Source organism: Halichoerus grypus, chromosome 4, assembly GCF_964656455.1.
Source record: "Halichoerus grypus chromosome 4, mHalGry1.hap1.1, whole genome shotgun sequence".
Lineage (NCBI taxonomy): Eukaryota > Metazoa > Chordata > Mammalia > Carnivora > Phocidae > Halichoerus > Halichoerus grypus.
Genome location: NC_135715.1, coordinates 161,765,758 through 161,782,546, shown reverse-complemented (window position 1 = coordinate 161,782,546; position 16,789 = coordinate 161,765,758). Strand labels below are relative to the sequence as shown.

At 37.2% G+C, this 16,789-nt stretch overlaps 1 protein-coding gene across 5 annotated transcripts in view; it reads left to right on the top strand.

The window, feature by feature from the left end:
* ICA1L (islet cell autoantigen 1 like) overlaps positions 1-16,789 on the top strand; it is a 69,224-nt gene that overhangs the window by 6,355 nt on the left and 46,080 nt on the right. For all 5 annotated transcript variants that reach the window (XM_078071211.1, XM_036070716.2, XM_036070714.2 and 2 more), the window contains one exon: positions 8,203-8,351. In XM_078071211.1, the coding sequence (XP_077927337.1) occupies positions 8,329-8,351 (23 nt within the window). In that variant the 5' untranslated portion in view covers positions 8,203-8,328. The remainder of the gene's footprint in view (positions 1-8,202; positions 8,352-16,789) is intronic.

Sequence of the window (16,789 nt, the reverse complement as noted above, 5' to 3'; positions counted from 1 at the left end):
CCCAGATGCCCCTGTTTTAGTAGAGTTTTAAGTTTTCTTAATATAAGTTATTTGATGTTGAATTTGTTCCTAGGAATTTTAATAGGGATGCATTTTTTTCTTCCATTATATTTTCTATTGATTTTTGGGAAATTGGTAGGAAAACTGCTTGATTTTGTATACTAATTTTATAACCAGCATACCTTTTTGAAAGGTCTTATTGCTTCCAGTAGTTTCTCAGTGAATTAAGTGTTTTGGGTATACTGTCACATCATGTGTAAAATGATAATTCAGACACTTCCATTTTTATATTAATCCCTCATTTTTTTTTTAGTTCCCCTGTATCATTTAGCACTTCTAGGACAATGCTAAATAACAGAATAATGGTGGGCCTCCTTAATATTGTTCCTTGTTTTAATGGGAATGCTGTTGGTGTTTTACCATTAAGCATTATGGTGGCATTTGTATGTGTGTGTGGGTATGTATGTGTGTATACATACGTAAGCCTGCCATTAAAATAGAAGCCATATTCCCATTTCATTGAAAGGTTGTTTTTTTTTTTTTAAGTATGCTCTATGCTTAACATGGGGCTTGAACTCACAACCCTGACATCAAGAGTCACATGTGGGGCGCCTGGTGGCTCAGTCGGCTAGGCGGCTGCCTTCTGCTCAGGTCATGATCCCAGGGTCCTAGGATTGAGCCCCGTGTTGGGCTCCCTGCTCACTGGAGAGTCTGCTTCTCCTTCTCCCTCTGCCCCCCCACCTGCTCATTCTCTCTCTCTCCCTCCAATAAATAAATACAATCTTTAAAAAAAATTTTAAAAAGAGTCACATGCTCTACTGACGGAGCCATCCAGGCACCCCTGAAAGATAAAAAAAAAAAAAAAAGGATGGAAAATCTTATAAAGAATGGTTGTTTAGTTTTATTAAATGCCTTTTTATCATGAAAGGTGAAGAATTTATCATACTTTTTTTTGCTAACATTTTAATGATATGTTTTGGAATTTTTGTCACATAATTTTCATCAAATTTTTCTTATTTTTTAATATGTACCTATTATTTTAACAGTTATAGCAATTCTGTTTTCTAATCACATTTAGGTTTAACCAAATTAAATGTTCATTGCTAATCCTTTTCAGCATTTCTCCATTTTATAAATTCTTCATTTTTATTTTTATTTTATTTATTTTTTAAGATTTTATTTATTCATTTGTCAGAGAGAGCACAAGCAGGGGGAGTGACAGGCAGAGGGAGAAGCAGGCTCCCCCGCTGAGCAAGGAGCCTGCCGTGGGGCTTGATCCCAGGACCCTGGGATCATGACCTAAGCCAAAGGCAGACGCTTAACCGATTGAACCACCCAGGCATCCCATAAATTCTTCATTTTTAAAGACATTTTAGGGGCTTCTGCGTGACTCAGTTGGTTAAGCATCTGCCTTCAGCTCAGGTCCTGGGATCGAGCCCCATGTCAGGCTCCCTGCTCAGTGGGGAGTCTGCTTTTCCCTCTCTACCTGCCCCTCCGCCACTTGTGCTCTCTCTCTCTTTCTCTCAAATAAATAAATAAAATCTTAAAAAAGAACTTTAAAAAAATACATTTTAGTTGTATGGATTGTGGCTTCAAATAATTTAGTTGTTGTTTTGCTTTATTTGTTCTGGGAGGCATTTGTATGTGCTATATTCCTGATCCTTGCATATTTAAAAGACCTTTCCAGATACTCAGCCTTTCTTGTATATCATATCTCATTGATTCTAAGAAGCACCTGTTCATATTTTCACATCTCTGAAATTATTTCTGAAATCTGAATTTTTTATGTATTTGAAAATTAATGATTTGAAACAGTTTACTTTATAGCTCTTTTTCTTAAATAGAGGTATATAAAATAATGGTGTACCTTTCAAATGATGATGTCTTCAACGGATGAAATATGGTAAGATGGGGTGCCCAGGTGGCTCAGTCAGTTAAGCGTCCAATTCTTGGTTGTGGCTCAGGTCATGATCTTGGAGTTGTGAGTTGCAGCCCCATGTCAGGCTCTGCACTCACTGGGGAGTCAGGGCTTAAGGATTTTCTCTCTCCTTCTCTCTCTGGCCCTGCCCCCGCTCATGTGCGTGCTCTCTCTCAAATAAATAAATGAATCTTTTTAAAAATATGGTAAGATAATTCCAAATTATTAGGTTACCGTAAAATAATTTTCATCTATAAGGTTGAGGAAGATCAGAAATTTAATAACAGTGTGCTGAGTTGCAGTGAACAAGCACTTTCCTCCATTACTGGTGGGCATAAAAATCAGTACAATCTCTATGGAGGGCAGTTTAGGAAAATGAAAAATGTTAAATGCATAGACCCTTTGATTCAGCCAATATACTTGCAGGATTTTATCTTATAGATAAACTTGCATGTATTTTAAATAATACACATATGTTTATTCTTATTTTTTATTCAGCGTGGTTTAATAATATTCCAGAAACCATCTAAATATCCATCAATAGTAGACCATTTTAGTAAATTATAATACATCCATTAAATGGAATTTTAAATATCCATTAAAATTATATTTCACTAAGTAGAAAATTACATGTCTTTTTTTTTTTTTAAGATTTTAGGTATTTAACAGAGAGAGTGAGAGATCACAAGCAGGGGAAGCAGCAGAAGGAGAGGGAGTAGCAGGATCCCCACTGAGCAGGGAGCCCGACATGGGGCTCCATCCCAGGACCCTGGGATAATGACCTGAGCCGAAGGCAGACGCTTAACTGACTGAGCCACCCAGGAGCCCCCATGTCATATTCTTTTTCACTTCACACTGTACACAGAAATCACTTGTATCCATTGTCTAATGTTGCTGAGGAGATGTCTGAGGCCAGCATAAATTATTTAATTTGTAGGTGGCCCTGTTTCTTCTAGATGCTAAAAGCATCTTTTTTTTATCCTTAATATTTGGCAATACTCCATAATATATCTTAAATCTTGATCATTTCCTGTTAATTTTTCCTGATACATGACAAGACCTTTCAGTTTTTCACCTCTAAATCCTTGAATATTTTGGCTGTTCCATATTGTTTGTCTAAGAATATTATTTATGTTAGATTTCAGTTGTTTATCTTACAAATCTATCTTTGTTCTGACTACTTTGTTAGACTCTAACCACCTTTATTTTGTCATGTTCATTCTGAATGATTTTCCCTGGCTTGTCATCCATATTATTAACTTGGTTTTCTGAAGTATCTTTTCTACTTGGAGTTGTTTCTAACATGATTTCAAGTACTGTGGTATTTTTTCTCTCTTTTTCTTTTTATCTTTTGTTTCTTTCAGCTCTTTTTAAAAATCTGTTTTATGGAGTTATGTTCTATTTATTTGATGCAAAGCGGTTTTTCTTTAAAATTCTATTTTATGAAGCAGTTCTCCAAATGTGTGGGTTATTTTCTCTCTTCCACATTATGATCCCTCCTCCTTTTTTGCAGTCCTACTTTTTTATGTTATTTATTGTTGAAAAGTTGTGTTCTGGCCTGCTCTTTACCCAAGAATGGCATAAGCCATTGGAATAGCTGCCTAGAGGCTGAGACAAGAGACTGAACACATTGACGTGATCTCTCTTCTTTAAACTGGCTGCTTGGTGACACAGTTGTCATATGCTCTCTCTAAGCAGGTTCCCACAGCATATGGTAAACATTCATTCTGGAGGCAGATCAATGCTGACATATCTCTGATTGATCTACAGTCTGCTATGCAGGGTTGACCACTAGCTTACTCTTTCTGTTTCTCTACAGCCATGCTTTGGCTCCTGGCAAGGAAAATAAAAAATGTCATGGCAACTGTAAGTTTTAGGGAGCCAAGTGCATGATACCTCTTGGCTCTTTTGTTCTCTCCTGAGATTGGAACCAATTCAGATGTGGTCAAAGGAGCTTAGGCAGATGGAGATAAAATATCAGCTTTACTGTTGAGAGAGCTGTTGGAAGATATTTATGGTATAGGTGGTCTTCTAATACGTCTGTTCCCCAGCCCAGACCTGGAATAACCCAACCAAGGGAAACTTTGGGTCTTTGTAATAGACATACTTACCTAAGACTTTCGGTAAATTAGCTCTGCCCAATCAAAAAATGTGGACCATGGTGAACTTGCCAGTCAGGTTTCTCACTTAAGGGGTAAAGGGGCAAGATGCTAGGAAGATTTATGGAAACTCTGTCCTCATGGAAACTAGAAGAAATATCCCCCACCTTAAACATCATGAGCTTTTCTTTATAAGTCTTCTTTGCCAGACTGTGATAGGGAGATATGTACCAAGTAGAATGCTGTCCGCTTCCTCCATAAGTCTGACTGCTATGCCTTTAAGGACTCATGTTTTCAAGTTAGTGATTGATTATGGAATTGTTCTTCAGGACCCACTCAATTTGCCGAAACTGAATCTGTTTGAGATTAGAGGAGATGCATGGCAGATTTGGACATCCTCTTTAACGATGATGCAAACCTCATTGTATCTGAGACTTATTCGTTGGCATCAGTGCTGTGAGATGTGGCTATTTGCACAGGGGTTTCCTTCTCTAATTTTGGTTCTGTTTTGGTCAGCGAAAGGAATTATGCAAACGTGCATGTATTTCCCCCTCTTTCCCAGAAGCTGTTAACCTTTAAAATCATTGCTCATCTAACAGATAAACATATTTTTCTTTCATTTGTGCTTAAGTTACAAAAGAGATTAAATAACATCTTTGTGTATTCATTGGATCTTTGAAGTTCTTTTGTGAATTGCCTATTCTTGTTTTGTCCTTATCTTTCAAATGGTGAGTTTGTCTTTTCACTTATGAGTTCTCTAATTTAAAGATAATGGGGCTCCTGGGTGGCTCAGTCAGCTAAGCAGCTGCCTTCTGCTTGGGTCATGATCCCAGGGTCCTGGGATCAAGCCCTGCATCTGGCTCCCTGCTCAGTGGGGGTCTGCTTCTCCCTCTCCCTCTGTGCTCTCTCTCTCAAGTGAATAAATAAAATCTTTAAAAAAATAAAATAAAAAATAAAAATATTAACTTTTTCTTACTTACACCTTACCTTGCCCAGTTATTTCTTTTCAAAATTTGCTTATGTTCCATTTGTTATATACATTTAAATTTTTTATGATGTACTACTACTGTGCTCTTACCATGTTAGAAAGATTTCTGACCTCAGACTTATCAAACGTTCTATATTTTCACATGGTATTGTTATAAGGTTTTAACATTTAAATTTTAAACCATCCTTACATTGACTAAGAATCACTTTTTTTCAAACAGTTAATTGTCCCAACGATGAGTTATTAAATAATATATTCCTTTCCTACTGACTTGAAACACTACATTGATTGTGGTGGGCTGAATGTGACGGCCAAAGACAACCGGTCCTAATTGCTGCAATCTGTAAATGTCACCTCATAAGGTAAAGTTTTACAGATGAGATTGAGTTACGGATCTTGAGATAAGATGATTCTGAATTACCTGGGAGGGTTCCAAATGCTATCACAGGTGTCCTTATTTTAGAGAGAGGCAGTGGGCGATTAAACACATACACTGAGGAGAAGGCAAGGTGAAATCAGAGGCAGAGATTGGGGTTATGTTGCCACTAGCCAAGGACGGCCAGCAGCCACCAGAACCTGGGAGAAAGAAGGAAGTATCTCCCCTGAAGCTTCCCAGAGAATTCAGCCCTGCTAATACCTTGATTTTAGACTCCAGGACTCAGAGAATAAATTTCTGTTGTTTTAAGCAACCAAGTTTGTGCTAATTTATCACAGCAGCCACGGGAAATTAATACATTGATCGTATACCACATTCTTTTATATTTTCTGGTCTCTTTGTGAATTTTATCTTCATTTATTCCACTGTTGTGTCTGCTCTGGTGCCAGTACCATTCTGTTTTAACTAGGAATGTTCACATTCAGATTTATTTTTTTAAATAATTATTGTATTAAAGTTGTATATGACTTTTAACAGTCAAATATTCAAGGATTATAATGTATAAAAGCAGCCCTCCCATTCCCGCTCCAGTTCTGATCTCCAGTGGCACCTACATTCAACCTATTTCCCCTGGTATTGCCCCCCATTCTTCTAAATTCTATGTTTTTATGCAGATTTTTTAAAGATCTTATTTTAAGTAATCTCTACACCCAACATGAGGCTCAAACTTACAGCCCTGAGATCAAAAGTCACACACTCTACCGACTGAGCCAACCAGGCACCACTATCTGCTGATTTTTGATTTATTGATTTAAGGCATTATCTACCTTAAATGGCAGATGAGGACTTAGCTACCCTTCACCGTTATCACCACTTGTCCTCCCCCAGTATAGGTATATTAAGTTTATTACATCCAATAAGTGTTCATGTCATTGTGAACAATTGAGTTTTTTAAATTTAATTTTTTTTTTTTTATTTTATTTTTATTTATTTATTTGACAGAGAGACACAGTGAGAGAGAGAACACAAGCAGGGGGAGCGGGAGAGGGAGAAGCAGGCTTCCCGCCAAGCGAGGAGCCCAATGCAGGGCTTGATCCCAGGACCCTGGGATCATGACCTGAGCCGAAGGCAGACGCTTAACGACTGAGCCACCCAGGCGCCCCCAATTGAGTTTTTTTTAAAGATTTTATTTATTCATTTGAGTGAGCGAGAGAGAGAGCAGCAGAGGGAGGGCCAGAGGGAGAAGCAGACTCCCTGCTGAGCAGGAAGCCCAACTTGGGGCTCAATCCCAGTACCCCGGGATCATGACCTGAGCTGAAGGCAGACATTTAACCAACTGAGCCACCCAGAAGCCCACCTAGAGGTCTCTTTTCCAGAGTCCATCTTCCTGCTTAAATTTGGGCTGCTTGTTCCTTTTTTTCTGTTTTTTAAGATTTTATTTATTTTTTTAAAGGTTTTATTTATTTATTTAACAGAGAGAGACACATCGAGAGAGGGAACACAAACAGGGGAAGTGGGAGAGGGAGCAGCAGGCCTCCCACCGAGCCGGGAGCCTGATGTGGGCCTCGATCCCAGGATCCTGGGATCATGACCTGATGATGCAGATGCTTAATGACTGAGCCACCCAGGCGCCCCTAAAGATTTTATTTTTAAGTAATATCTACACCCAACGTGGTGCTCAAACTCACAACCCCAAGATCAAGAGTTACATATGCTCCTAGCTGAGCCAGCCAGGTGCCCCTGAGCTACTTGTTCTATGCAGCTGTCATCCTGAGCCTTTCCATCTTTGCTCTTCTGGGTTGGATTTTGGTCTTCTATATTGCATTGCTACTTTTGAGAAATTTCTTTTCCTGACTCCCAATACTTTGTACATAATCTACTTTTTCTCTTAAAGCTTCTAGGATCTTTTTACACCCAGTTTCCTGAAAGTTCACAATGATGCATTTTTGGAGTAAATCTCTTTTTGGATGGAAATTTAGGTCCTTCAGTTATTTTTCAACATTTTTATTAAATTTTTAAAAAATTTCAGCTATCCTATCTTTTCCTCAAGGGTTCTTTCTTATTCTTTTTTTAAAAATTAATTTATTTGAGAGAGAGAGTGTGTGAGTGAGCAGGGGGAGGGGCAGAGGGAGAGAGAATCTCAAGCAGACTCCATGCTGAGCTCAGAGCCTGACATGGGGCTCAATCTCACAACCCTGAGGTCATGACCTGAGCCAAAACCAAGAGTCAGATGCTCAACCGACTATGCCACCCAGAGACCCCTTTCTTATTCTTTTATTATTCCTCTTTGAGAGTATTAGTTAGAGGGTTGTGTTTTGTTTTGTTTCCTTTCTATATTGTCTTAATTTCCCTCAGCTATTTTCTTTTTTCTATTTGTTGGTTTAGGTCAGAGGTCTTTCTTGATGGAGACTTTCCTCATATCTGTTGATCTTTGGGTTTCCATTTATATTTAAGAGGAAGACTATAACAAAACTAATCAGAAGCTTTGTATGTATGAGTGAGCTTGTCAACTGGCGAATTTTGTTCTACAGTGAATAGGCAAAGAGTCATCCTTCTATAATGTCCAAATGACATATTCCTTTTCTCTGGAGCTCTTAATTCTTTCCAGAAAAAAGAATGTTACAGTGTTTTCTGAGGAATGGAAAGGGGTGGGTGTGTGTGTGTGTGTGTGTGTGTGTGTGTGTGAGAGAGAGAGAGAGAGAGAGAGGGAGAGAGGGAGAGAGAGAGAGAATGCTTTGCTACTGGTGAGCAAAGAATGGGAAAAGCGCTTGACATTCAACAGTTTAGTATGTGGACTTTCACTTTATCATTTTGTTTTTAGGCCAAGTCTTCTGCTGTGTTGTCTTGCCCAAGTCCAGAACTCTCTGGGTTCAATTTCTTCAACTCCCATTGAGTGACACAGATTAGAAAGGGGCCTCAGGGTCCAGCCAGCTGTATACAGACTTCAATGAATCCTTCCACTTCCAAATGGTAAGTCTTTCAGATATTCTGCAAGGTAATTAACTCATTGCTTATTAGCATTCCTCTGTTAGTTGCTTAGCGGACAGCTTTCTCTCCAAATATGTACTGAAGTCTCTCATCTGCTCTTGTCTTTATACTTACTCTCCCTATACTTACGAGTTAATTGCTTACATTTCTGTTTTATACTTTTACTGTTATTTTAGTGGGTTAGGGAAGGGAAAGCAGATACATGCATGAGGTCAATCTGCATTTTTAACAGAACACCTTGTTTTTTAATATCTGAATAACCTCTTCCAGGTTATTTCTCAATGTTGAGTTTTAAAATTATGTCAGTTAAATAAGAGTTTCAGGTTTTAAAAATTTACATCCTATATAGTTTTGTTTATTTATAGGCTATATGTAATCACTTCTCAGCCTTTTGGCTAAGATCGCGTATATTTATAGGCCATATGTAATAATTAAAAGAATGTCTTATACTTGCATTCAACTTTATTCTTTTTTTAAGTAAGCTCTGTGCCTAATGTGGGGCTTCAACTCACAACCCTGAGATCAAGAGTTGCATGCTCTACCGAATGAACCAGCCAGACACCCCACAACTTTATAATTTTCAAAGCAATTTTGCATATGTTATCCCATTTGATCCTCATAATATGAAAGGCTGTGCACTTGGGAAGGTTGGGCATAGCAGAGGACTGGAAGAGGTGCTCGCCTGAAGTATGCAGTGAAGTTGGAAATATTCTTAAATTTCATAGGAGATTAGCTTTAATATCTTTTTAACATAAAAATTTAGTGTTTGATACTTTAATTAAAAGGATTTGAAATATAGTTTTCAGCCATTCTTTCAAAAATATAATTTCTTCTGTAGTTCACTTCCTTTTCCTTAATGTATTTTTTAAGTAATCTCCACATCCAATGTGGGGCTCAAACTCATGACTCCGAGATCAAGAGTCACATGCTCCACTGACTGAGCCAGCCAGGCACCCCTTTAGTTACTATTATTTTTTATTTTTTAATTAAACAAATTTAAGTAATCTCTACACCCAATATGGGTCTTGAACTCACGACCCTGAGATCAAGGGTCACACGCCCTACTGACTGAGCCAGCCAGGGCCTTCTTCCTCCAAATCCTTGGTCCTCATTCTTATTAGATTATGTCTGGACTGTGGAAAGATTGTTATGAGCTATCTGTTTAATCTTTCTGTTGCTCAAAAACCTTTATTGGCTCCACATTACCTATTAAATAAAATATAGAGACCTCTACAATCTATCACCAATCTACCTTTTCCTTCTTCAGCCTATTTTTGGAATGACATTTCCTTGTCTCATGCTGTTAAGATCTCTGTTTTTCTTCAATATTTCACTTGTGGACCTAGCACACCTGAATTCTAATCTTATTTCTGTTATTAATAGGTGTGAGATTGTTGGCAAGAGGGGAATAGGAGCTCCCTTGTAAATAATGTACATGTGATATTAATACATGGTTCTTGTAATAACTTTTAACTTCTCAGACTTCTTTTATACATTTACTAATTCATAAGTAAATTTGACATATAAAAGTATAACTACTTAATGTGTACTTTAACAATGAATGAACGAATGACTCTCACCTTTGGATAAGGGCTTGCTGGTGCTGCATAATAGTAATAAATGAAATACGAAAAAGACAAAACCAAAAAGATATAAATGGGCTTAATAATCAAGTAAACATTTTTCAAAATAATAATAATTATGCAAAAGCTAGTTATACATGTTACTTTTAGTAAATTTGGAAACTACAGAAAATTATCACCCTTTATCCCACTGCAGAGAAAAAATTTGTTGACATTTTGGACTGTTTCATATCATTAGTTGAAATCATTAACAAACTCTGATTCTTTGAGGACATGCTGATTGTGTTTGTAAGAAAAGTTATAGATTGGGAGCCAGAGTAATCAGGAGTACTACATTAATATTAAACAGCAAACTTGTCTAATGTATTTTCTTAATTGCATCAAGCAATTATGTTATATTTAGTCAAAAGTCTTTACAGATTATTTTTCTCAGGGAGATTTTAGTGCTTCCATCAGTCTGCATATTACCATCAGTCTGTTTTGCTTCCTTTTTAGTGATGTCACAGGAATGAGATGTTAAAGTGAGTACAGAACTAGCTCTAAAGAGAATATTGACTTGTTTTAAGATTTGTACTCAACATCCAAGAGATAGCTAAAAAATTTAAATATTATATAGTGTAAAAAGGAATAGAATGTTCTATATGGTGACTGTGTTCAAGTAAAAAAAAACTGTACTCTTACCGGAAATAAAGGAGATTTCTAGTTAAGATGGCATAGTAACATTTGTTCTCAACTCATAGTAATTAGAAAAGAAATTAAGAAGCAAACCCAAAAAGATGTATCTTGGCTAGATAATAAGATAAACATGAACCAAAAACAAAGTGGAAAAATAAAGTAGTAAGTGGGGCTGAAACGGATGTGCTGAGTTCTCAGTATAGAAATAGGCTCTGGTATCTACGAGTTCAGTTTCTGCAGGTTGGTAGAAATTAAATGTTTCCCAGGCACTGTTCCTTCAAACCTGATTAGATCAACAGTATTTCAGATATCACTATAACAGGCCCTAAAATAACAGTATAAGATGCTGTGGAAGTGGGAACCCTGAAGGTGAATTGGAAACAACCATATAACCACTAGTAAGGAGGAATAACCACAGAGGGGAAGAAGGAGAAAATTAAAGATTCTGTACTCACAATGAGCCTATAAAATTCAACCAACAAAATCAACATTTGGAACATGAATTCATTCCACGTAAAAATAATTTTATAGAAAAGTGTAAGAATTATATATATTTAGGGTGCCAAAGAGAAAAATTATAGAATGGTAACTGTTAAAAAGGACAAGAAGTTAGGAGACTATGAAGAAGAACCAATTCGAAATCTTGGAAATTACAAAAGAAAGAAAGAAAGAAAGAGTCACTGGATATTAAAAAACAAATCTCAATAGCTGGGATGAACTCTAGACAAAACTGAAAAGAGAATTCATAAATTGGAAGATTGTACTGAGGAATTTACTGAAAAGATAGCACAGAAAAACAGATATAAAAATGAGCCATTAAGACCTATAAAGAATAACACCCAATAGAAGAAACAGATAAAAAGAAGAAATTATGGCTTAAAAGAAATATTTGAAGGGATAATAGCTTAAAATTTTCTAGAACTGAGGGAAGACATGAATCTCCAGAATGACAATACTCTACCAAAACACATCTTAGAGAGCCTGAGGGCATCAAGGTTAAATAGAACACTCTAAAAGATTCAAAAGACCATAAAGCTTCCTCAGAAAGGAGAGATAGTTTGTCCCCAGACTTCTCATTGACTACAATAGATGCCCTAAGACATGGGGATTCTGTCTTCAAAGAATTAAACACTAAAGAATGATGTGTAATCAAACAACAGAACAGATGCATACATAGCAACATATATAGAACCTAAAAACAAAGGGCTGAGTGAAAAACACCCAAAAACTCAGAAATAAAATCTACAACACCGTATCATTTTTATATATTAGGATGTGTACATAACCCATTTTACAAGAATACATTCAAATTAAAAAGTACACATTCAAGCACATTAGAATGATTGTGAGGAGAGATGGAAATGAGGAAGAAGTTAAAAAAGAATCAATATACAAGTAAATGAACAAACAAAAATATGAGTCTTGCATGGACCAATAATGATAACTAAAAAAAAAAAAAAAAATACAAGAAATTGGTAGTCTAGATTTTTATATACAAGAAACATGAATGGCGGTGCCTGGGTGGCTCAGTCGGTTGAGCACCGGACACTTGGTTTTCATTTGGGTCATGATTTCGGGGTCCCTGGATCAAGCCCCACCTCAGGCTCTGAGCTCAGGAGGTAGTCAGCCTGAGGATTCTCTCCCTCTCCATCTGCCCCTCCCCCTGTGTGCTCTCTCTCTCAAATAAATCTATCTTGAAAAAAAAGGAAACATGAATGAAGGCAAAACAGAGTTTCATAGATATCAAGATTAAGCATTTTTTACCCACAGGATTCACTAGAAGAGCTATTAAAGAAGGGACCTTTTCAAGAGCAAAGAAGGAAAGTATAGAAATAAGAAATAATGGTTAGCCATCCTTCTTCCTCTTCCCATATGGGAAAACCTGCCCTAATCCAGTTACCTCTGACTGGTTGACAAATTTATTTAGTCCTGATGCTCAGTGAGGAGGACCATTTAGATCTCACACTAAGCTATGTCCACAAACTTTGCCACTGTTAGTAACAAAAAATGGGATTTTGGCCTTCAGCTACTACACCTTATATTATTTATTTATTAACTTGTTTAGACCTAATGCAGAGAAAAGGGATGCCATTTATTGGGTCCCCTCAGAGACTCGAACATTTCAAGTAATGAGAACATTGAGAAAAGTGTGGAATTTGGTGTAGTAAAATACACAGTAGCATATACATCAGTAAACACAAAATACTTAGGATTAAACAAAAGATGTGCAATGCCTCTATATTAAAAACTCCAGAGCACTACTGAGCGAAATTAAAGAAGACCTAAATAAATGGAGATGCATATTATCATTTTTGCATTGAAAGACTCAGTATTGTTAAGATTCCAGTCCTCCACAAATACCTCTGTAGGTTCAGTGCCACTCCTATCTAAATCCCAGAGCTGTACCACTTAATAGTAAAAAAGATAACTCAATTTAAAAATGGGCAAAGACAAATACTTAACAATGGAGTGTATACAAATGGCCAATTAACACATGAAAAAGTGCTCATCATCATCAGTCATCAGTAAAATTCACATTAAAACCATAAGGAAATACCTCTACACAATGACTAGAACAGATAAAACTAGTAAGACTGCTAACATTACATGTGGTAAGGATGTGGAACAATTGGGACTCTCATACATTGCTAATGGGAATGTAAAAAGGCAATTTCTTATAAAGTTAAGTATATGCCAATTATTTGACAGAATCCTTTTCTGTCTTTATCCAAAAGAAAAAAAACATTTGTCCACAAGAAGACTTGTATAGCCACGTTCATAGCAGCTATATTTACAGTAGTAAAAAATGAAAACCTGGTGTTACATTCACACAATGGGTTACTATTCAGCAATAATAATAATAAAAAAAAAAGAACACACTAACTAGAGAAAGAAAAACTAAGGTGAAAAAAATCACAACAGTTATTATTTCTTATAGGCTAAGCATTGGCTGAGAAAGGATACAAGGGTACTTTCTGGGGCCTTGGAAATGTTCTATACCATAATATCCATTTGTCAAAAGTACACAGCTAAAACTTGTACACTTCAATGTATGTAAATATTACCAAAAAGAACCATGTATTGATGATGATGATAGAATGAGGTGGTAGGGAGTAGGTGAAAGTATAAATGATATAAAAATGGCAGAATATTGGGGTACCTGGGTGGTGCAGTCAGTTAAGTGTCTGACTCTTGGTTTCAGCTCAGGTCATGATCTTGGGGTCCTGGGATCGAGACCCCCCCCATCATGCATTCAGCGTGGGGTCTGCTTGTAGTTCTCTCTCCCTCTCCCTCTGCCCCTTCCGCTCTTTCCCTCTAAGATGAATAAATCTTAAAAAAAGTTAAAAAAAAAATTTTTTTTTTTTTAAAGATTTTATTTATTTGACAGAGGGAGACACAGTGAGAGAGGGAACACAAGCAGGGGGAGTGGGAGAGGAAGAAGCAGGCTTCCCGCGGAGCAGGGAGCCCGATGAAGGGCTCGATCCTAGGACCCTGGGACCATGACCTGAGCCGAAGGCAGACGCTTAACGACTGAGCCACCCAGGCACCCCCCCCCAAAATTTTTTAAATGGCAGAATGTTGACAAATGAGCTCTTATTTTATTTTTGTCTGCATATGTTGAACTATAACTTTGAAAGAAATTTTTTTAAAAGATTATTTATTTTGCAGAGAGAGAGCGAACACGAGGGATTTGGGAAAGGCAGAGTGAAAAGCAGACTCCCTGTTGAGCAGGGAGCCTGAGGCGGGGCTTGATCCCAGGACTCTGAGATCATGACCTGAGCCGAAGGCAGCTGCTTAACCAACTGAGACACTCAAGCACCCAGACTTTTAAAGAAATTAAAGAAAAAAACTCACATTTACCCAGAAATTTACCAATTCCAGTTATCTTCATTTTTTTAAAAAAGAATTTATTCATTTATTTGACAGAGAGACACAGGGAGAGAGGGAACACAAGCGGGGCGGGGGTGAGTGGGAGAGGGAGAAGCAGGCTTCCTGCTGAGCAGGGAGCCTGATGCAGGGCTCGATCCCAGGAGCCTGGGATCATGACCTGAGCCGAAGGCAGACGCTTAACGACTGAGCCACCCAGCCACCCCCAGTTATCTTCATTATTTCCTGTGGATCCAAATTACTGTTGTAATTTTCCTTCAGCCTGAAAAATTTGGTAGCATTTCTGTAAGTCCCCCAGCCATGAATTCTCTCAGTTCTTTATCTTAAAATGTATTTTGCTTTCATTTTTAAAGAATAGTTTTGATAAATACAGATTATGGGTTGATAGTTTGTTTTCTTTCATTCAATACCATAAATATATTCCTCTGTTGTAGTCTGGCTTTTGTTGTTTCTGTTGAAAAACTGCCTGTCGTTTGTATTTTTGTTGCCCTGTATATAATATTGCCATTTTGCTCTGCTTTTAAGATAAATTTTCTCTTTATCTTTGGATTTAAGCAGTTTATTTATGATATGCCTATTTGTGGTTTTCCTTGTATTTATTGATCTATAAGTTAAAGTCATTTACAAAATCTGGGATGTTTTATTCCTTTTTTCTTTTTTCTTTTTAGCCCCATTCTCCATTCTATCTCTCCCCTCCTTCTTGGTCTTTTTTTTTTTTCTCTCTGTTTTTTAGATTATGTAATTTTTGATTCATCTTCAACTTCACTTCTTATCTTCCATCTTTGATTTGTTCTTAAGTCTATCCAATTAGTTTTTAACTGTAGTCATTGAACTTTGCAACTAGAGACTCTGACTTTTTTCTGTTTATTGTGCACATATCCTACTTTTAGTCTTTGTACATATTTATAATAGCTGCTTTAAAGTACTTGTGTGATTGTTGTAATATCCAGGAAATCTTTGGAATTTGTTTTTATTGACTGCTTTTTTCCCCTTCAGTATGGATCACATTTTTGTAGTTCTTTGCATGTCTAGTGGTTTTTGATTGGTTACTTGGCATTTTAAATGATGAGTTTTAGAGATTCTGGATTCTGTTTTGCTTTTCTGAAGAATAATTTTTATTCTAGAAGGCAGTTGACTTGGCTGAACTCAGACTCCAGACTCTGTCTCCTCTGTAGTGATAGCAGCTTGAATCTTTACTAGTTACTTCAGTTACTTCAGTTTCCAGCTGCTTATTTTCTGCCAGCACCCTTGGGGTCCCTTCCCTCGCTTCGTGGTTAGTTTAGTGATTAGCACAGGTCTTGGGAGGACTTTATATACAGATTTTGGAGATCACCTCTTTGGCTCCCTCTCTTCTAGAATATCCTTCCTAAATTTCTATAGTTCGTCAGCCTTGAACTTGATATCTCAAGCCAATAAAATTTTGCTTTCTATTCAACCTACCTCCAGTGGCAATCAGATTCAGCAGTACCCTTGTCAAAAAAAAACTACAAATTGCAAATACCATCTTTTGCAGATTTACTCCCCAGCCACTATCCTCCCCTTGCCAGAAAATATGTGTTCTCTGCAGGCAGGATAGCTTCCAGAGAGAAAAGGGAGGACTGAGTTTATTTCTCTCAAGTCTAGTCCAGTAAGTTACGTTTTCTCCTCCACCAAGGAGATGGTGAGAGAGTGGAGAGAGGCAAGGAATATACTATTTGAGCTCTGTCAGCATTGAAGTCGAGGCAAGGAAAAGATGTTCTCTTCTGATACTCCCTGGAATTTTGTTCTCTTAACTGATTGGGCCTAAGCTTGCAGTCAGCTTAGTAGAAGAAATCAGCAGTTCGTCATACAATTGGGCTGACCCTCATGCTAATAACAGTCTGGGGGGAAAACTAATTGGAAGCAGTCAAGAGCAACCAAAAGCAGACAAATTGGATGGGAAAGATGAACTGCAAGTTTTCCCTCAAGACTCTTTATGTGTTGGAACAGTATAATGATTATATCAAATCCAATTTGACTCTGTAACAAGATTAAATTCTCTCTATTTTCTGTCTCAATTTATGTCCAGCCACGTTATCCAGCATCGCATATGAGAGGTTCTGCAGTTAATTGGTAACTAATCTAAACTCTAGGAATCCAGGAGGATATCCAAAGCAGAATACTCAGAGAATGTCTAGAAAGTGGCCATCTGGGGATTTTACATTTTATCTTTGTTTTATTTAATACATTTTATTTAAACCTACTTGGTCTGATATTAATATGGCTATTCCTGCTTTAATTTTGTTTGTGTATATC